Below are 21,291 nucleotides of genomic sequence, written 5' to 3' on the forward strand. Positions count from 1 at the left end.
GCAGAACCAGCTTCCAGTTCTTTTAAAAACCCCTGGGGGGCTGGGGATGTGGCTCAAGCAGTAGCGCGCTCGCCTGGCATGCGTGCGGCCCGGGTTCGATCCTCAGCACCACATACCAACAAAGATGTTGTGTCCGCCGAGAATTTAAAAATAAATATTAAAAATTCTCTCTCTCTCTCTCTCTCTCTCTCTCTCTCTCTCTCTCTCTCATTCACTCTCTCTTTAAAAAAAAAAATAAAAATAAAAATAAATAAATAAATAAAAACCCCTTGGGACACCCAGAGTGGCTGCCATTCCCCGTAAGTGGCCCCAGTAAGTCTTCAGGGGAATTTCAGGCTGTGAAGCACAGGCCAAACCCCTTCTCACATCTGGCCGTGCTGCTCTCTGCCCTTCTGCTTCTAGGCCAGAGACTGTGTCCTTCCCACCATCAGGGCCATCGTCCCATCAGCCCAGGTTCTGCAAACCCTGGTTGAGGTGGTTGCTGCCTATAACCCCCTAGGAGCCACCAGAACCCCTTAGGCTCCCTTTGTTCCATGCAGAGAAAGTGGTTGGTGCTGACCCAGTCCTGAGCTTGGGTGGTGACAGCAGGACCATTCTCATTCATCACTTGCAGTGGGAAGAGACCTGGCCCCTCAGGGACCTCCGGAGAAGGCTGTCTCACCTGCAAGGTCAAGGAACTCTCCTGTGTATTTGAGATTGCTGGCAACACATCTCCATCTCCTGTGGTTTACAGAGAAGTTGTCCATGAGCAGATGTTGAGGAAAGGCCTGTAGACCTCAGCACAGTGCAAGGCTGTGAGGGGAGGACAGGGAGAGGGGTCCAGGCTCTGGCCGTCATGAGGAAAATCACTTCCAGAAAACACATGGCCAGAGGGCAGCTACACAGCCTTGGCATATAGGACACACCTGCCAAGAGAGGCCTGGCACACAGCAGACCTTCAGTGACTGCAGCAGTCGGTACCTCCCTTTAACCACAAACACCAGCCGCTCTGGGCCTCACTGGGTAGAAGGTACAGGTGTGGCAGTGGCATCACCAGGAGACTTAGTCACTGACGCTGGGCTTTAGCTGCGCCAAAGAGGAGCTGGAGAGAGGTGGACTGGTAGAGACTGCTCTCGAGATGCAGCGTACATAGCAATGGGGCTCAAGAAGCATGGTGTCTGGCCAGTGGCTTGTATTGGCAGAACTAAAGAATCCCATAGGATGCTAGGCGTGGGAGGGGATACGTGGCACCGTGAGAGGAGAATGGCCAGGGGTGGGCTAGAGAATTGGGACATGTTGCTGCAGGCAGTAAGAATCATTGCTGGGACTAAAAAGATTGGGTTTCTGAGAGCTGGACAGGAAGACCACTGGGAGGGAACCTGGCCCCATGCTGGGGCTTCCCCCAGGACAGTGAGTGGTGATGAGTCCAGGGACCAAAACACTGAGGTCTGCAGCCACACAGGCTGATGTCCACAGAGAGACAGGAGACTGGAGCTGGGTATGGCTGCTGGGCCAAGAAAGCGAAGGTTCCGAGCTGAGCACTCAGGTCTGGAGGGAGGCTGAAGCCAGTTGTGGGGACAAAACTAGGGAAAAGACGCCTTGGAGACTCTGGGGTGTGTTACTGGGTAGCCCCCGAATAGCAGGCTGGGCCGACCAAGCAGGGAGCGCCTGCTCAGCACCCCTTTGTGTGCCTTCAGGCCAGGCTTTCCAAGCTTCCCAGATGATAAGCAGCGCAGAGGGTTTTCTGTAGATATTTATATCAATGGAGTCACATCCCTTGTGTAATATTGTAAATAAATCAACACTCACTTTTAATGATGTTTCATAGATAAGTTGGTTTTGTTCTAAAAGACATGCTCTTTAATAAAATTCCAGTGTTCAAAGTAAAAGTGGCCGCTCTGATGCGCTAACCCCACCACAGTTAGTTGCCCTGCACTTGCATTTGCCTCCCTGGTGAGACTTACCAAAGGCAGACATGGAGCTGGGGTTCTAGAATGCTTGGCGCTGTAGCCACTGCCCCTACAACACTCAGGCATGTCCCCATTCTGAGTGCAGCTGCCCCTGGCTGAGCCCACCTCTCTGTGTGTTCAAGTGGCAGCCCCCTGGCATGACCTGTGTTGTTCTCCCTGTCTTCCCCTGTAGACTACTGTTTTCCAAAGTGAAGTTGGAGTCCCTCTGCCGGGGCCCAGATGAGGCACTGCTCACCTGTAAGCACATGTTACAGATATGGAAATCCTGCTACAACCTGACCAATCCCAGGTAAGAGGCCAGTGGCGCCTGTTTTGTGTGGCTTTTGCATGGGTCTCCACCTATCAGTACCATCTCTGATAGACCTTTAGTGGGCATCAAATAGTAGGGATGGAGCTTCATGTCACTTTAAGGAACTTCTCTCCCAGAGGCTGATGGGGCCTTCAAGCTATGGGCCATGGTGACCTCTAGGTGCATCTGGTAATGGTGCTTTCTCCAGTGTCTCTCTACCAGTTTCTCTCTACCAGCCATTTACTTAACTTCTGTGACAAGTCTGACCATCTGCCTGGTAATGAGAGTCTATCCTAGTCAGTGATATATATTCCAGGTGGGGATCTTGCAATAGAGCTGAACCTGCACAGTCCTACTAAGGACAGAGGAAATTGTTCTCAGCATGATAAAATATAATTTCAAAAAAATTAAAATTACTTTTCATACAAATATAAACTAAACACATGTCAAAGTTTCTACTTACCACACTAACTAAGTACAGTGTTAAGACTGGATCAAAGAATAATTTGAAAAACATTTGTATAGGCAGAAATGCTGAAATGAATTTGCAAATAGATGCAAAAAACAGTATCCTATGAGACAATGAAATGCATTGTTTGGGGTTATGTTCTCGACAGGGTAGAGATCAACTGTAGCTCTACCAGACAAAACCCATTTGTCTTATTATCAGTTTTCTGTGGTTAGTTTTTGCCCTTTAAAGCCGTAAAGTACCCCAGTTAACTTTGGCTTCCTGTTGAAGCCAAAGGTGCCACCCTTTAGAGGCAGCCGCCCTGGGGAATGGGGACCAGTCACCCCCAGAAGCCCACTGCAGACACCTGGGAACCCATTTGCCCATTTCTAAGCCTTGGGCACTTTTTCCTGACATGTTTGGGTGACTGAGTGTCCCCTGCCCTGGGGAGGAAGTAATCTAATGCAGAGGGACCCAATGAGTCAGGCGAATTCACAAAACTGCTCCTGCACTTGAACTTTCCAAGTTCATGGCAAGGTGTATGGACAACCCCTGTTATGCTCTGAAGAATCTGGAGCCTGAAAATGGTAAATGAGCACCAATGGTGTGGGTTGGTGGCCATGGTCTGCAAAGAACTGTGGAAAGGCAAAGTGGGGGTGTAGTTAGGCACCACAGAACAAAGGCAGGGCTCCCTGTGAGATTTTGTTTTACAAAAGCTTCTGCAGTTAAAAACAAAAAACAAAACAAACAAACAACAAAAAAAAAAAGTAGTGTTCAAAATCAGGGCTCTGTGAAGGGGCTGGCCACTGTGAACTGACCCTAGCTAGAACTGTGACCAGCCTGTGGTGGAGCAGCTGAAGGAGAGGCTCAGCCTGGAAAGCCAGCCACAGGGGCTGATGGTCTCCTGTGACTGTGGGTCCTTCTTCTTGGTGAAGTATAATAATGAGGCTGGTCTCTTCCCTCTCATGCAGTTGATCTGACAGTCTTAGGTCTGTAAGCAAAATGGGAAAGCCTATATTTGTCTCCCCCAGGCCCCCACCCGTGGCCTATCAGTAGCATCAGGATTTGGGGAGCCTTTACCTCGTCACGGAGCTAAGAGCAGATACTGCCCCAGCTGGTTGCCTCCGTGCTGGAGCACATCCTTCGCCAGTACCCCCTTTAAAAAGGAGAAAATAAACCCATCAGCTTTCATGTTGCCAATTTTCCCTCAGCTCTCCACACCTCTCCCACCTCCCCACATTTCCTCCCACTTAGCAACCAAGAATATTGAATGTGAGGAGAAAGAAATAGCAGAATTGGAAAGCTTTTTAAAAATACTTAACCAAATGTTGGGCTCTGACCATACTTCCTCCGTTTCCTGCAGGATCTCTCGGGGCAGAGCAGAAAGGACTCGGCTTTGGGCACAGAGCCTGGGTGGGGTTGGGATGGTGGAGGAGGCTCCTGCAGTTACTCAGAGCTGCTTTTTCCAAAGCATGGGGCGGGGGACAGTGGGGTGGGGGGTAGTACTGAGCAGCTTCTTATTAAGAAGCTTCCTGTTTTGTTTTATTTTTTAACTTTATTTTCTCTGGGATATAAATATATACTTCTCCAGCAGTCCTTACCATTGGGCAAATTTAGCTGTACTCCCAGTCTGCTTGGGTAAGCAGTGACCCTGGCCATAGAGGAAATCATAAAGAGGGAGGGCAGTGTGTTGTGGGGTGAGCACACATCCTAGCCTCCAGATGAGGCAAGCTGGGACCAGCAGCCTAGAGGCTGTCTTTGGGTCACACCAGGCTTTAGAAAAGGGTAGAATCACATGAACAAGTGCACGGGAAGCATCCCTTCCTAAAAATAAAACAAACTGAAAGCTAAGCAGAAAGATTTTGGTAGGAAGCAGTTGGTTTCTGTCTGGAGTAGGTTCATGCTAACTCCCTGGCTCCTGGCCCCCTGACTTCTGCACATGCGTAGTTGCAGCAGGGCCCTTTGCTCCACCTGCCAGGAAGCTTCCAGCCCGCCCTCCTTCCCCCCCCCCCCTGAGTCCATCCAGAGGCTCAGCACAGGCCCCCAGGGCTGCAAGCAGCCTAGGAGGTGGTGGGCAGTCACTGGGAGGGAGTGTCCACACTGAAAACAGACGCTGACTCCGTGGTCCCTGCAGCTCCTGCCCTCTTTATTTTTGCTCCTGGCCGAGCTGAGCTTGGGAAGCCTTGTTTAGCAGGTCCCCTGTACTTGCAGAATGCAGCTCTGGCTGCAGACTCAGTGGTGGTGGCATCTGCAGCTCACGGTACCTATGACAGGGTGTTTGGAGCTTCAGAAGCCTTTGTTTTCTTTCCTATGGTCTGCAGTTTTGCTTGCATTTAGGATAGAAATCTGTCTAGTATTTTGTCTTCCCTTCCTTAGTAAAATGCAAAGCTCCCTGAGTTCTTGTGAATATTGACTTGGCCACTCAGGACAGTGCCAATCTGACCAGAATCTCACCAGAAGGCCCCAGCAGGCTGCCTGCCTGGATAGCACAGCACTTCAGCAAGGCTCGCTAATGACCACGGTTATTTAAATTCACAGTGCCAGCACTGTACCGGCGTTAATGTGCTAGCTAAAGGAGGGTAAATGACTTGCCTCAGTTTGCCCAATTAAATGAACAGTAGAGCTGTGATTCACAGCCAGGTCTGCCTGACACCAGAGCTCGCTCCATGGCAGGGGGCCGCCTCTCCCAAGGCAATGGCCAGCTTCCTTCCTTCCTTCCTTCCTTCCTTCCTTCCTTCCTTCCTTCCTTCCTTTCTTTCTTTTTTTTTAATTGCTAACTACGTCTTTCCCTCTTCATGCCACTTTGATTCCTAAGTCCTATTTCAGTCACTTACCAACAAATAGCATTTAAAGTTAGCGTGCGCATGCGCACACACACACACGCATGCACACACACACACACACACACACACACACACACTTACATACTTTCTTTGCTCTGATCTCAGTTGGAAGCTGGAGACCCCATGTCATGCTCACAGCTATCAGCATTTGGGCAGAGCTTTTCTTTACAGGGACCATTCTTTCATTTCATCTCCAAAGAAGACAGATAAAACGGGCAGATGTCATGTTATAGCATTCCCATTTTACTGAAGGTAAGGTTGAGGCTTGGCTATTTTAGGAATAGGCCCTTGATTCTATAGGCCCAGGACGCCTAGGGAAAAAAAAAAAAAGTAAAAGTTCCTCTCTGTCTGCCTGTGCTCTGCCCTCCACCCCTTTGTCCTTGTATTTGTTGTGTGCCACAGATTTCCCAGGAGTTGAGAAGTGGCAAGAAGTCCAGGGTTCTGACTCCTGGTCCACCACCACCTCTTCCCTCTGGGTGGCTGTGGACCGTAAAGATTTCCAGGAGAGGCTTTCAATTTTCTGTGTCACGTTAATTGGCATTACAATATACAATATATCTGAATCTTCATTCGTGATGAGGAAGAGAAATTCACTGCATGTGTGCATCTAGGCAAGTGGATACCTCAGCTTGTGTGCCACGGCTCAGGGGTCCTTCTGCTTTCCTCACCTAGACCACTTCCCAGCACTGCTGAGCAGGAACGGCTTCTCTCTCTTCCAGCCCACCTCATTTTTTTAATATGTGTAATTTTTTAGTTATGGATGGACACAATACCTTTATTTTATTTTAGGATCAAACCCAGGGCCTCACACATGCTAGGCAAGCACTCCACACTGAACCACAGCCTCAGCCCTAGCCCTCACTGGGAATTGCTCCCATCAGCCTCAGGGCCAGACATAGGAGAGGAGAGGTGAGGTGCTGGGGGGTCCATGGGAACTGCCCATGAAGGCAGTGTCCAGAGGGAGAAAGGAAGGTAACTTTCAGTCTGTGTGAGAGAGACTGGCCAGGGAGAACTCGGGAGTCTCCAGAGTTGACCAAGACATTCATTCCCTAGCTCTTTTCCCCATGATCTGTGGGCTTTCGCAAAGGCAAGTCTTGATTGGATAGAACTCTACACCATGTAAATGAAGAACTAAAAATTGGTTAAAGCAACAAGCAAAATGTTTAATCAGTCACAAATACCTAATTATTTTTTAGACAGAAAACATTCAGTATGGAACAAAACAGCTCCATTTTGAATGGTCAATTGTTGCTTATATACTCTCTTCGGGGGGAACTATGGAAGGCAAACTGAGGAAATAACTACTCAAAACTTCCCCACTGGTGGAGGGACAAGGGACATGGGCCCTGTGTTGTTGTCAGAGAGCAAGGTTCACAAATTAGTATTATGGGCTCATTTGGGGTTTCTGTGTTTGGAGTAGGAGGCCCTTGGCCCGGCCTCCCACACCTCCCACGGCTGCCCCAGAAGGCAGGGCAGATGTCTCCAGGAAGCAGCCAGCCATGTCAACCCCAGATGCATATTTGGAGAGGGAGTATTCATAATGACACCTGCCATGTGTCACGAAGTCACACCCCTTCAGAATGTTCTGTCTACATCTACAGCTTATTCCCTCCTTACCCAGTTCTGTGTAGAAAGATAATCCTTATCCTCCAACCTGGCCAGGGAAGTCACCGAGGCACAGGGAACTGGCTTTGCTCAAAATGATTACTCCTGAGTGACAGATGTGGGATGGGAACCAAGACCTCCAGCTGGGTTCCAGGACCCACTTTCCAGGTCCTTTCAAAGCAGCACACATGGCAGCCAAACCCATGCTCTGAAGCTTGGCAAAGCAGCACTGCGGCTGAGCCACGTCCCAGGTCTGGCCACCACGTGGCCAGGCAGCCCTTCCCCTGCCATGCCCCCTCCTCATTACGCATCCTGGAATCTCCACAGTGGTGAAAAGTGTCTCTATATTTCGGGACAGTCTCCCATGTGGGGGGCTATTGCCATATTCAGATAATTAACCCTTTGTAATATTTATATCAAAAATGCTACCTGAGCAGACTGGGTGCTGGATACATTTAGCCAGATTTGTGATTATTGAAAATGCACATGTTCTTTTATGTCTTCTCCTTAGAGACACTGATTGTTTCTCAGTTGTGGAAATAATTAATAGAGCATTTCCAGCGTGCCTATAGGGATGATGTAATAAGTGTCGGCTGACACAGTCCCACCAAGGACGTTTCCTCCACTTCCTGCGGACGGACCCCTCGGACTGCATCACTGGGCGGGGACACTGCAGCCTGTGAACTGCACTGACTTTCATACCAAACCTTGTTTGTACTGATTTTAGCAGCAGCTGCACAGAGGAAGGAAATTGTGTCCCTTTATTGTAGAATTTGAACTTCTTAACAATTACCAAAAAAACACTTAGAGCCCCCAGATAGATATCGTGACAGAGGCAGGGACAGTGTTTACTTAAAAACTTCCCAGAATTGCAAAAAAACAAAGTCTTTGGGAGCTAAGTTCCCTTAACTGTTTGATCCCCACAGGCCTGGGTGGTGTCCATGCGACTTTGCTGGATGGATGGTGCCAGGAGGGAGGGGGGATTCAGCAGAGGGGGACGGCATTGGGAGCGGCAAGTGATTGTCAAGACCCTGCATGTTCTTCCCAAGTCCCTTCAAGTCTCCTCAGCCAGCCTTCTCAGAACCTCAGCTGGACAGGGCCCCAGCTCCAGCTCTGCTGTGACCAGCTCCTCATGTCTCCTCACGGCACTTGTCCCTCAGTATTAAATAGCCTGTCACCCATGCAGTGCATCTCAAGGCTTGTCTTTGGGTCATGTTCAAGCCCATGCTTGCTTTGCACTCACCCTCTGAGAAGCAGGCCAGGGGTCCTCAATTCTAGCAGCTGCAACATAGAACCATCTGAGGAGCTTTGAAATTTGCCCCAGAAATTCCCATTTGTTTGTCTGGAGTGGCCTGGGCATCAGGGGTCTTTAGAAATGTGCTGGCTGTTTTCTCAGGACTCGAGGTTCAGGAATGCCTGTGTGGACTGTTGGCTCATGAAGTCATCTTGGAGGGTGGGTCGTGTCAGGGCTTCCACAGGTCCTCAGTCGTCATAGCACAGAATAACAACCAGTTTCCCCATCTGGTGGCTGGAGAACCTGGCTTGCAGTTCTCATCTTCATATCTTTTATAATGACACAAGAGACTAAAGTGAATTAGGGTCCCATGGGGTGGCTTAAGCACATTTGTGGTACTGAGTGCGCAAAGAAATCCCAGCCCAGCCTGAGCCAGGAAGCGGGAAGATGCGGAGGCGCATCCAAAGCCCATCCAAAGGTGTCCACTGCACCTTACTGGCCCAGTGGTACTGGTTGAGTCTCTGTCCCTCCCCTCCCACTTCTCAGGTGACTGACATTCACAGTGTATTTTGCAGTGACTCTGGACGCGGGAGCAGCCTCTTAGACAGAACTATCGCCGACAGACGACAGCTTAACACAATCACTTTGCCAGACTTCAGTGATCCCGAGACAGGTGAGAATCCAAAGTCAGAGGGGACAAAATGGTGTCCAAGAGGACGTGGGGCCAGCCACTGAGTGGAGTGGCCAGGCTGCGGGGCCAGGGTGGGGAAAGCTCTGCTCACAGGTGATGCATAGCTGACGCATGCCCCCCCCTGGGCTCCTCAAGCGTTGGGTCATGGTGGGGAAAGGAAGGTTATTTGCTCAGCACAACCCTTTGAAATCTGTTTTCCCTGGCTCTGAAGCTTGAAATGTGAAACTAAAATTAGGTGGTTTCCATGCTATCCCGTTTCCCCTGTTTTTCTGCCTCCCTTTAGGGCTTCGGACATTGCCGACATCCATCATTCTGATTTCTAGTCAGTTGCACACGCAAACACACGTATACCCAGAAGGGCCTGTGGGGCAGCAAGTGGATTCTGAGCTGTTTCATTCCACTGTCCCCACCCCCAATGGCCCGTTACACTTACTGCCTCTGAGCAGAGATTTGTACTTTTGTTTGTGTGCACCACATACGCTACAGTACAGGGAGAATGCCCCCCTAATTTCCACAGCTCCAAATGACTATTCCAGCAGTAACACTGACTATTCAGTGACAATTTTAGGGGCTCAGTAGACTCACAAAACAAAATGAAATTCACTCAGCTTTGAGCCTCAAAGGTAGTTCTAGAACATCATTTAGAACCCACTTCTCTCTCTTCTCCCCCACCCACAAGGGACCCACTAAGGCTTAATTCCTATCTGGATATGCCTGGTCTTTAATGGGCTGTCTTCATGAAAGGAACCTCAAAATCCCTTTTCTGTCCTTGTGCCATGTCCCAGTTCCTGACAGAGCCCATCCCCTGGAAAATCCAACCCCAGGCAGGGTAGGGGGAATAAGGCCTCTGGGAGGCCCCTGTGGTGCTGGGTCCAAGGGGTACTCAGGGCTGCCGCAGACCGCACTCCCGCCAGGCTCCCTCCACCCAACTGGAAGTCAGCCTGAGAAGTCAGACCAAGGCTCTCAGCTTCTGTTCAGACTGCAAACTAACCAAACCACAGGAAGTCCTCCACCCCGGGAGAGGCCTGTCCCCTGGATTGGTCAGTCATAGGTGGGCAGCACAGCAGAGCTCTGCCTCATGGGTGTGCTCCTTCCCTGCAGCTGATGGACTCCTCACTCTTGTAAATGGAGGGTCAGGCTTTAGCAAGGCTGGGACATAGGGAGGGTAGAGAAGCCAGCTGCGTTCACTCTGGCCCCCTGCAGCGACTTGGGCTGATTTACAACAGCTTCTGTGGATGCCCTGGGCTGAGTGCCCCTCTGGCTCCCTCTTCAGTGTCCTGTAGGACAGTCATTCTAAATCTAGACCCCATTTCCTTCCAGCTTGCTTGGGCCTTAATTTCCCAAGACTTGAATGCCACATCACATTGAAAACAGATAGTGATGGAAAATACATGAGGCCCTTGTCCATCCTCCCGTTTGCTCCCTGGGATGGTTTCCCCAGAACTCCCAGGAGGCTCCTCTTCAGGGTGGACCTTCTCAGATGCCATGTTGTCCAGGGGGCTGGGGCCTGCTGCCCCAGGGTGGGCCTAGCCCATTCCTTCTCCTTACCCTTGGCCTTAGTAGTGGCTGTGCAGCTGCTCTCCCAGGAGGGTCCCCTGGTCACTCCCCAGGAGCACAGGTGTTGGATTCTGGATTACTGGTTCCCATGCCCTTTCTGAACAATGAGGAGGAACTGCAGCCCCAGGACTCAGGCCAGCAACCATTTTGTTGTCACAGTTGTTATGCAGAAAGGAATCCCTCCCTTTGGTCAGTCTCCAGTGCCCCAAAATGTTGTTTGAACACCATTGATTGACCTGAGACACCAGGGAAGCAGAGGTGGAAGGCCATGTGAGGGGGCCTAGTCAGTCACAGGCTGTTTTATTACAGAGTCAAATATTCTGAAGTGACAGTGTAAGTCAGGGAAACTGAAAGATTGGAAAGGAAGTAAAAGGACACTAGTCTGGAGTAATAAAGCCCCGTTTTGCTTAGCTGGGCTCTGGGCGTGGTCTCAGGAGAGGCCACCCTCTTACTCACACACCTGTGCAGAAAGCCTGCCTGTGGAGCGCCCTCTCATCTTGACTTTGTTTCAAGAGGAAATCCATTTCATAACTCGAAAGCCAAACTCTAACTCTGAATATACCACAGAGAAGTGTTGCTGCCCTCCCTTACCTTTCCCTAGAGGGGCCATTTTTGTTAGCTTCTATTTACCCTCCACTGCTCTTTTGTGCACATAAGCACAGGTGTGCTTTCCCACACTCCTTACGTAAGCAGCCACATGTGGTGTGTGCAGCTCAGCGCCTGACCTTCTTCCCTTCCCAGCAGATCCTGCAGATGCCTCCATAGCTGTCCACAGAGAATTTCCCATCCTGTTTCATAGCTGTGAAACATGACCCCCACCTGTCACAGTCGGGACTCCTAGCCACCCGGCCTGACCTCGGGCATTTTCCTTCCCTCAGTCTTCAGCTCAGTGGTGCTCAGAGAGCTGGCTAATTTTGAACATCCACTGGAGCCCTACTTATTTAGGAAAGCAACTGAGCTAAAGAACAAAAGGGAAAAGGAACCCATCCAAGGTCAGAATGGTCCCAAAGTGACAGAAAAGACCCTGAGATATGGTCTGGGAGAACCAAGCTCTAGAGGTAGCAGTGTATCTTTAGCATTGGAGCAGGCTGGGTCCACGCCTGACCGCTTTCCCAAATTCCCTTTAAAGGGCACCAGCACCCAGCATGAGCACAGTCACTCAGTGCTGGCGTTCAGAAGAGTACATGGTCAGTGCCATGGTGAACTTCCACCATCATGATCCATCAAATGTTGTTTGGCATTGGCAGGATCATGACCCAGGACTCCACACTATGCAAATGATCCCAAGAGGCCACAGGCCCTCTTGGAGCGGTTTTCTTTTCTTTTTTTTTCCAGAACTAAATTTATTCATTATTTTATTTTTTAATATTTATGATGGAGAATAGTCAGATATACCAGAAGAGAGATGCTAATATGAGTGAACTCCCATCTCCTACTCCATCTGCAGCAATTAGTGCTCTGTTCCATCTCTTTCTCTCTAATATAAAGGAACTTTAAAATATATATCACAATACCATTATCACACACCTGGGTCTTGAAGCCTGCAGACTCACTGCTCTTGATTCCAGAAGTGTTCAATTAACTGGAATATCATTTCCCACTGTGTGCAGATCTGTGGGAAAATACAGGGAACTCACATCTGTGAGCTTTGGATGGGCCTAGTCCATGGTAGCTAACAGAGCAGGACAGTGTTCAGATGGATGTGGCCACCAAGAAAGCCCCCTTCCAGAACATGCTTCCCCCCACATCTCTGTCATCTAATTCACCCCAGCCAGTGAAAAAGGGGAGTCAAATGGAGTGACAGTCTTTACTTTGAAGCTATGAGTCATTGTCTTTTCTTTGGAATAGGTTGGTAGTTCCTTAAATAGAGGATGAAAAAAATTATTTTTCTTCCTCTTGCCTTCAAAACAGGATGTGGGGTAAGGGGATTTATCTTTAATCATTGGTAGATATTACCGGATACCTCTCCCAAGCCAAATAATTTTTTTTAGCTTGAAAGTTTGATCCATTTTGTTTGGGAAAGTTTCTTCTTACAGCTGTGGGGGTCTCAACATTGCCACATCTCTCTCCAGCTGTAAGATGTGAAGGCAGCAGGGCAGGCTTCCTTTTCCGAGTGCCCGACTAGTGCACCCCGCCACTGTAGACCACTTCAGAAAGCTTTCCTACCACTCCATCATCACCATGCTGAGCCCGTGACGTCATTGCACCCAGCACACTGCACCTTGGGAAACTGTAGTTTTGAAGTGGACCTTATATAAGTGCTTCTCATGAAAAACAAATCTATGGAAAGTCAAATTCTAACCCTTTCCAGTTGAAAAGCCACTAGTGTCCTAGAGAATACCCTAGACATTGTAGGTTAAACGTGTATTATTTTCGGTGGCTCACACTGCTGACTCTGCCCAGGTATATCTGCGTTACATTTGTTCCATAATATCATTGCAAAACAATTAAATAACCAGTGGAAAAACAAATTTGTTTTCTTCGAAAAGCACTTGTATTGTATTCTCAAATAGAGGAATGATTGTGTATTACATGACTTCATTTTCTTTGCAGCTTATGTGAGTATATTTAAAGCTAGTTTATTTTTTCTTTGTGTTTTAAAGTTTGTTTTGTTTTGCCTTTATCCTTTTTTTTTTCCTCTCTTTTACTTTTTTAGTGTCAGAGTGCTCCTCCTCCTCCTCCTCTCCTTCAAGAACCGAATCTCCTCTCCACCTGTTTGTATCTTCTCGTCTCCATTCTCATCCCAAACCTGATACCTTTGTGTGGCCCCCTGCGCCTCATTCATTCAGTGACTCAGGTCCCCGCCGGGAACCCTCTCTCTGTAAACATGGCTTTTCCTTTCTTGTCAGACCTGCTTCATTTGCCTGATGTTCTAGTTTCTGATAATCTTCCTAACTGATAAGCTGGATAGGAAACTCCCATCAAATTTGTCACAGAGAAGACCTTGCTTGTTTGAAAATTCAAAGCTGGTGGGGCAGGAGGAATCCTGGGGTTGTAGACATTAGTGTCCAGGTTCCAATCTGTTCTGGAAGGAAGGAGACTGGTCCTCAACAGAACTTACTGGATTTTCCTAGAACATTACTCTTTACTCTTGGGTCCTTCTCTGGATTTGATAAAAATACATAAAAAGTAATCCTGTTAAAGAAAAGGCAAATTACAATATTTTGCAAATAATAATTTAATCCTAAAAACTTCTGGGTTTCAACTTAGAAATGAATTTAGTTCAACTACCATATACTAATCAAGGCCATACTCTAAAGATAATGGGCATATGCTGTTAAGTATGTGGTTCTCACAAGGGACTTTAAGGTCTGCCAGTCTCCTGGGCTCCACCCACAAGGTAAATGGGCCTGAGGCGGGGCCCAGGAATCTGGATTTGTAAACCACCCCTATGGTTCCAATGCCAGTGGGTGTGGACCACATTTTTGAGAAATGGTGCTATAAATTGTTTTCCATTTTGCAAGGAAAGAAAACGTTGGGTTTGTGTCATTAAACCACATAGGGAAATTGAACAGCATTTTAGTCTAATCTTGCTTTTAAATAATACAGAAATTCTGAAAGTCTACTTTAGGGAGTTCTAGAATCTGTCAATTTAAAAAAAAATCCCTTTATTAAAAGGGATGCAACACTGATTGGTAAAGTCCTTAAAAAGGACCTAAATACGGATTTCCCCGGAGAGCCTATCCTTGTTTTCTTTCACTCATTTATTTAATGTGCACTTTGCTGCCAGCACTGCCAGAAAATTTAATCTCTGTATCTGTGATTTATAAGGGCTCATCTTTGTCCCAAAGGCTCAGTTATGTGCTAAAGCAAAGCTCCTAAGTGGGATGGCTGCCAGAAGGAGCTGCCTTCTTTCCTGGGCTCTTCTCTAGGATGGCTCGGAGCTGCTGACCCACAGAAAGCCAGCACAGGAGCGCAGGGCTCGCCTGAAGTAAACCATCCACACTGAGCAACACCCTGGCCTGCTCCTCTGCATGTGGAGTGTCCCGAACTTGGCTGTAATGGCAACCCAGGGTTTATGAAATAGAAGATGAAGATAACATTTACAAACTATCAAAATAAGACACTTTCCCTTAATACAACGGCCAGCTTTGATTTTTCAAAAAAAAAAAAAAAATTGTTTTTAACATTGACTTCTGCTGAGTTTGGGATCTCACTGTCCTAGCACAAAATTATAGGTTTGCACTGCCTGTCCCTTCTGCACAGCTGGCCCAGCCACCTCTGCAACCTGCGGGTTCCTACATTTCAGGGAGCTCTGTGTTCCTCTAGGCCTTTGAAGCCTGGGGTTCTGGCTCTTCCAGTGGGGCACATCAGGTGAACTGGCTAATTGTGGGATGATGAGCACCCACTCACCTTTCTGCTGAACGTAGTGCATCCCAAGCCACACTTAGCATTTATTCTTGGTGAAGCCAGCGTCCTTGTTTCAGCTAAGCTTGAAGCACCCAAGGGACACCTAGTCAAGGGGGGACCTACTGATAAATGTAGAATTTCTTGACTATAGTTGTAAGAATTTTGATCCCAATTCTTTCCTAGGAAAAGCAGGTAGCCAAGGCCTGAGGTTTTATGAATTTCTACCTCTTGCCCTTTGACATCCTAGGAATAAAAATTAGCCCAGCCCTGCACATTGTTGGACTCAGGATTAGGGTTACTATGTGGAAAGATCCAAACCCTGCTCGTTTCATTATTTTTCCTTCCTTTTGGAATTTCCTGCTCTGGAAGCAAAGCACATTACATGAATTGGTCAACTTGTGTGCCGGGTGCACGTGGAGAGGGAATGTCCACTGGCCTTTGTGTGGTTAAAAAAATATGTGTGTGTGTAGGTGTGTGTGGTGTGTGTGACTCCTGAACTGAAATCTAATTCCAGACAGCCAGACTTACAGTTGGAAGATTATTAGAACTCTTTGTGTTTTTAGCCTTAATTTTGGATTTTTCAACTATTTTGTTTCTTGGTTTTAATTTTTGGTTTGATCTGTTGTTCCAAGGCAACTCTCCAGAAGCATACTTTCATGGTTTTCCTTCCCTTTTTTCAGTTAGTAAGTAGTTTACCAATCTATTAACCCTTCCGAGGGGCTCCAGAGTCACACCTTCCTCCACTGTGGTGTGTGTGCTGTGGTTGTCCAGTGTTGGGATGTTGGGGTGCTGTGGCCCTCTCGCTGCCGCCTGCCTGCCTGCTCTGCCACTTGGGACCAGCTCCCCTATGATGCCAGGGCACCAGCACAGCCTGGTTCAAACACTGTGAGGCAGTATTGGTCTGAGAAGGACTACAGAGGAAGGAGTGTCTGGGAAATGGCCCAGGTTAGGGCAGGCAGTGGACAGATGGCACTTATTGAAAGTGTGGCCCTGGCCCCATGGTGGATCTCCTGTGAGTGATAGGTAGAGAGAACCGGTTGAATCTCGACATCCTTTCCGGTGTAGCCACTGTTGAAAAGCCACTGTAGAAAAGCCATCCTTGTTGTTAATTTTTCTAAAGGCAGATATCATAAAACTTAAAAGCGCATCTACCACTACCAAAAGTCAAAGGAGCCTAAGCAATTCCCCAGAAGTAGGATTCGTGCTTTTAAGTCATTGGTGAGTGATCACATTCCCTAAAAGATGTTTCCTATGCCCTTTATTTATTCTATCTGGTCAAATTTTGGGAAATGGTCTGTCTCCTGCCTAGAGATTCCTAGCTCACATGAGTACATCACAGGCTCCGCAGAATCTTGCAGTTTAAAAAAGTCAAGATTCTTGACTTTGACCTAGTCTTCCCAAGCTAATTTCATCATTTTTACATCCCACGGTGTCTGTGTTCCTTGGGTCACACTTGGGAAGCTGCAGATAAATGTTTCTGTTCGTCTCAATGATCTGAGCCCCACTCATGGCAGTCGCGCCCCCCCACATACCCCAGAAGATGACTTCCCTCTCTGAAATCCAGCCCGAGCTAGCTGTGGTGTCCCTAATAATAAAGAGGCATGTTTTGATATTGGCATCACATTAGAGTTCTTCATAAAAAGATTTCACTGCCAAATCCCCTTCCCTATCGAGCTCCTAGGGATACTAAAAGTCCTTCATTTTCAGAAAGTCAGGCTACATTAAAACCTTCAGGCAGCCCTGACCGGTGAAGGTGAAGTTTGATATATTTATGCTAAAACATTTTCCATAGAAATAGCTTCAAGTCCCTCAAAGGAAGCCAGAGTTCAAGGGCTGGTTCAGCAGTGGAGCCTCTGCAATTCATCTGATCTCTGGGCCTTAGTTTCCTCATCTGTTAAAAAATGTAAATTTAATCCTTATTTTATATGCCTTTATGGTTTGACAGTAATGGATCCTAATTTTAAGACCCAGCCAGGTGCCTTTCTTCCTGAGACACACCTGGGCAGCTGTGGCTCCCATAGGCCTCACTGACTCCCCAGAATGAAAAGAGAAGAAAGGGCTGGGCAGGGCTGTCTCCACACTGCTGTGCTCTGTTCCCAACCCCAGGACCCCAGAATGTGTGCAGAAGTTCTGCTCCTCTCCAAGAACATGACGAAAAATCAAGGTGCCGACTTGGGTTCTGACTCAGTTTTTCATAACACTGATAATAGTGAGACTGTTGCACTCTTTGGTAGTGAGTCACTGGGAGAGGAGAATAAACAGATTAATGAAAGAACACACCACTAAAGTGAAATAAGATGGAGAAATGAATTTAAGATAGAAGTGGGTGGTTTCTCTTCCTTTATGGCCAGCATTTTATCGTTGGGTTTGTATTTTCTAACATTCAAGATTGTGTATCATGGCTGGCCAGGTGGCATATCTTACCTCTGCTCCTGCTTAATTAAGTAGTGTTTTGAAAATGTATGTATCTATGAAAACATTACTCTAGCAATTACCCTACCATTTTTGAGGAGTTGTGATTTTTAAAATTCATCCCTGCTATATATAATCTTTTCAAATAGAACCTTTTCTTACTGTTTAGATTAAATTAATATTAATTTTAATGTAATTCTCCTTAACTAGTTCTGTGTAAGATTGAATGGAATTATTAAGAGATTGACAATTCAATAAAAAAAATGGCACTCAGATAGAATCAGGTGTCCAGATTTAGAATAGCACCTGGCAGACCTTCCCCAGGGCGCAGCAGAGAGAAACACTTCGAGGCTCACAGGGCAGCAGCCTCCCCAGCAGAAGGGCACCTGGGCCCAGAGCTGCAGCCTCATGAATATGCAAAGGGAGGGTTTGGGTGACCAGGAAGCCTCTGCCCACAGTAGTCCTCCAGAAGGTACTGTCTCCAGCCCAGAGCCACCTCCTTGCACTTGGACAGCTGGTACCCTCCGCTTGTTTGTGAGCAGCTTCGCACCATGCTTTTTCCTGTGTGACCACCTGGCCCTGCCAACTCCTGCCAGCAGCATGCTGTGCTGGCCTCGCATGCCCACCCGTGACAACACGTCCCTGCCTTGGTGGGTCCTTCCCTGAAGCTTTCCCTGGAAAGAGCTTCTCCCTCTCAGGATTAGACACACCCTGTCAGGGTTAAACTGTGGTTGATCCTCTGTTCAAGTTGTTGGGAAACTGTGATCTCGTCTTGGGGCCAGGTCTGGCTGTCCTATCTGTTTTGCACTCAGAAAAAGGGAAGTTCTGCTTGGAACCATGACCAGAGCTGCTTGTCCAAGGAGCTGCAGCAGGAGGCAGCAATGACAGAGGGGTTCAGGTGGGGGCAGTCGTTGCCCAGGGAGCTCTGCAGCCCTGGTCACTCTGGCACAGAAAAGAAGCCACTATGGAAAGGAGACCTGGGACAGCACAGGGAGGAGTCACCACCCCTAGTCAGCCTTCCCAGAAAAGCAGGTCTACCGTCTAGCAAAGATGGGGATGTCCCTAGCTCCCCAAGAGAGGGAGGCCACCAAAACTTTCATGGAGAAAAAAGGAGTGGGCTGTCATGTATCTTAGTGGTAGAGCACTTGCCTAGCAAAAGGACCTGGGTTTCATCCCAGCACCACAAAATAAAAATTTGTAAAGGATCCAGAGCCAGGCACTGTGGAAAATGCCTGTTATCCCAGCAGCTCGGGAGGCTGAGGCAGGAGGATCACAAGTTCAAAGCCAGCCTCAGCAAAAGCCAGGCACTAAGCAACTCGGTGAGACCCTGTCTCTAAATAAAATACAAAATAGAGCTGGGGATGTGGCTCAGTGGTCAAGTGCCCCTGAGTTCAATCCCTGGTACACGCCCTCCCCCCCCCCCATATTTAATATGTTTAAGTTAGGGAATGAAGTTAGAGTGGCTCTCCTGTCTCTTCCCAGACCTTGGCCTTCCCTCTTTCAGCCCAGATCATTCTAATTCCCGGAGCACCAGGGCAGCTGTGGAGACAGAAGGTCGAGGCTGCCAGCCGTCTGCAGTGCTGGGCTGGTGTGTGTCCTAGCCCTGTCTCAGAAACACTCTTCATTTCCTTTGAAAAATGAAAATGCTCAGCAGGCCAGCCAGCAGAATGCTTAGTCACCAGGGTGGCTGATGAGTGCCCAGGGTCTTCAGACAGCCAGGCTGCTTTGTCTTGTGTAGCAGTTTTGGTGGCACGGTGTCTAAGCACTAGAAGCTGAATCCTGTATCCACAGACAATACGGAATGATTTTGAGACTGAAGGGAGACAGACAGAGATTCATCAGTACTGGGTGATTCTGCGTGGCTGATGCTGGAGTGGCACAGTTTCTTTTCAGAAAAATGTGGAGAGGGGAGGTATTGGCTGTGGCAGCAGGAGGTAGAATGCGGGTGACGCCGGAGATGGGACGCAGGGCGCCACCACGTGCTCCATCATCCTCCCATGTCTATACACGTGAGCCAGCCCTCCAAGGCTGGGAGGCGGAGGGCCGTCCGGGCCCTGAACGTCCATGTGCCAGATATGTCTACCTATGTCTCTTTTGTAGGGGACTTTTTTATGTTCCACATAATGGAACAGTTGCCCATTGTTCCTGACACTGGGACATGCAGCGAGGCCCAAGCTGGGCAGCATTTCACCCGAGATCTAGTTCATCCTCTCCTCGCTGTGAGGACACGAGGGGAGAGGGCAGGCACAGGGTCCTTCAGACTGAAGCCACTTGTCTAATCCAGCAGGAAGCCAAAGGGACAGCTGGAATAGAAACATGCCAGGCAGTTGGGGACCCTGCTGTGAAAACAGGGTGATCTGAATAACCGGAGCCACTTAATTTTTTTCTAGCTTTTGCTTAAAATTATCAGCTCTGAGATCCCTTTGATGAACTTTGATGGTAAAATAGGGCTCATACCCAGCTGCTGCATTTGAAGCAGACCAGAGGCTTCTGTTTCCTTCAGCGGAAAAGGCACATTGGGAAGATTTCACTGCCGAGCAATTGGCTGTTGGCGTGTCCTACTTGTCGCAGGGTTTCTCAGAGAGCCTTAGCACTTGGCGGGGAGGCTTGCACAGGTTCAGAGCGTGGGCTCGCAGTGTCTGGAGATCAGTGGCCTAGGTTCCTGCCCCTCTCAACTCTGAGAAAGGTCTTTCCAACACAGTTCCTGGTACCCCCTGTAGCACGTCCACCCGGTCATCAGAGGATACCTAGAAGAAAGCACCAGATTAGGAAGCAGAATAGTTCCTCAGGTGGCACTTTGCTTTGTATCAGCGTCTGAGATGGTCCAGGCTCGAAAACCACTGGCCTGAGGAAATCCCCTAGCCTCTGCTCCAGCATCCTGTGTCCTGGACTGTTCTGGCAATTAGGTCACAGAGCTTGGGCCAGGTTTGAGGATGTACTCTTCCCTGCCTGCATTGCTGCTCAGCATAGTGGCTTCTCCAAGCCACTGTGTCCTGAGGGGAAGGGGCGCATCACTGTGGCAGAGCCCAGCAGCTGCTTTACAGCACACAGGCCCCAGGCGTGGCTGTGATGAGACCTTCTCCAATTAGTGTGGCTAATAAGACAGGAGGAGCCAGGCACCGGCCTGCTCACTCGTGGAACCAGGTGATTTGGAAACATTTCTCTAGACTTGGATTTTATATTGGATCCATGTCCTCAATTCTTCTGATTCCCTTTGCAAGCCTCAATTTGTCCATTTCCACCAGAGGTTGTACAAATGTAGGGATGCAGCTTCTTTGAGAAGAAAGAAGAGTTCCTTGAAATGTGTGGGTTAGAGCCAGCATTTTTGTGGTTTACCTGCCTGAATCAAAGTCCAGGGTCTGTCCTGGCACCTCCTCAGTCCTATGGAACAGTAAGACACAGGTTGTCTTGGTTTTTTTTTCTTTTTTTTTAATCATTCCCCAAATTCTAATCCCATGGAAGACATTTATTTATCGTGTTATTGCCAGGAATAGTAGATGCTAACTATTCTATACTTTTACCATCGTCATTAGTCATCTGCTATTATTAACAAATCTCTGAACGATTTAATATCCTGGTTCAGAATGTGAGGGCTGTGGCCTTGTGAAGTATGGGTGACAAGGAGTCGACTGAGGAGGGAAGAAGTGCTTATGGAAAACCTGCCACCATTCTCTGTTTTAATGGGCTAGTTACATTGGCGGGGAGTCACTCACAGACACCTGATGTTTAACTATCTGCCACCAACACTTTCAGTCCAGGTTGGTAGAAGTGGTGACAGCAGCACTAAAAAGCCCTCGGGAACAGTGATGGTTCTGGCCTTGATCCTGTATCAGGGAGGAAGGTGGACACGGCAGGCACACATCCAAAAGTGGGATGCTCTTCCGAATGTCGCATGGTGACATTTTCTGTTTCT

The 21,291-nt window shown here is 48.2% G+C and overlaps 1 protein-coding gene across 7 annotated transcripts in view; it reads left to right on the forward strand.

Moving 5' to 3' along the window:
- Ttc7b (tetratricopeptide repeat domain 7B) overlaps positions 1–21,291 on the forward strand; it is a 232,165-nt gene that overhangs the window by 168,372 nt on the left and 42,502 nt on the right. For 3 of the 7 annotated variants that reach the window (XM_026394209.2, XM_026394208.2, XM_026394214.2), the window contains 4 exons: positions 2,122–2,238; positions 8,944–9,041; positions 13,273–13,437; positions 15,599–15,649. In XM_026394209.2, the coding sequence (XP_026249994.2) occupies positions 2,122–2,238; positions 8,944–9,041; positions 13,273–13,437; positions 15,599–15,649 (431 nt within the window). The remainder of the gene's footprint in view (positions 1–2,121; positions 2,239–8,943; positions 9,042–13,272; positions 13,438–15,598; positions 15,650–21,291) is intronic. The other 4 variants (XM_026394216.2, XM_026394217.2, XM_026394211.2 and 1 more) reach the window with 3 other exon arrangements.

The sequence above is a fragment of the Urocitellus parryii genome, chromosome 6, assembly GCF_045843805.1.
Source record: "Urocitellus parryii isolate mUroPar1 chromosome 6, mUroPar1.hap1, whole genome shotgun sequence".
NCBI lineage: Eukaryota > Metazoa > Chordata > Mammalia > Rodentia > Sciuridae > Urocitellus > Urocitellus parryii.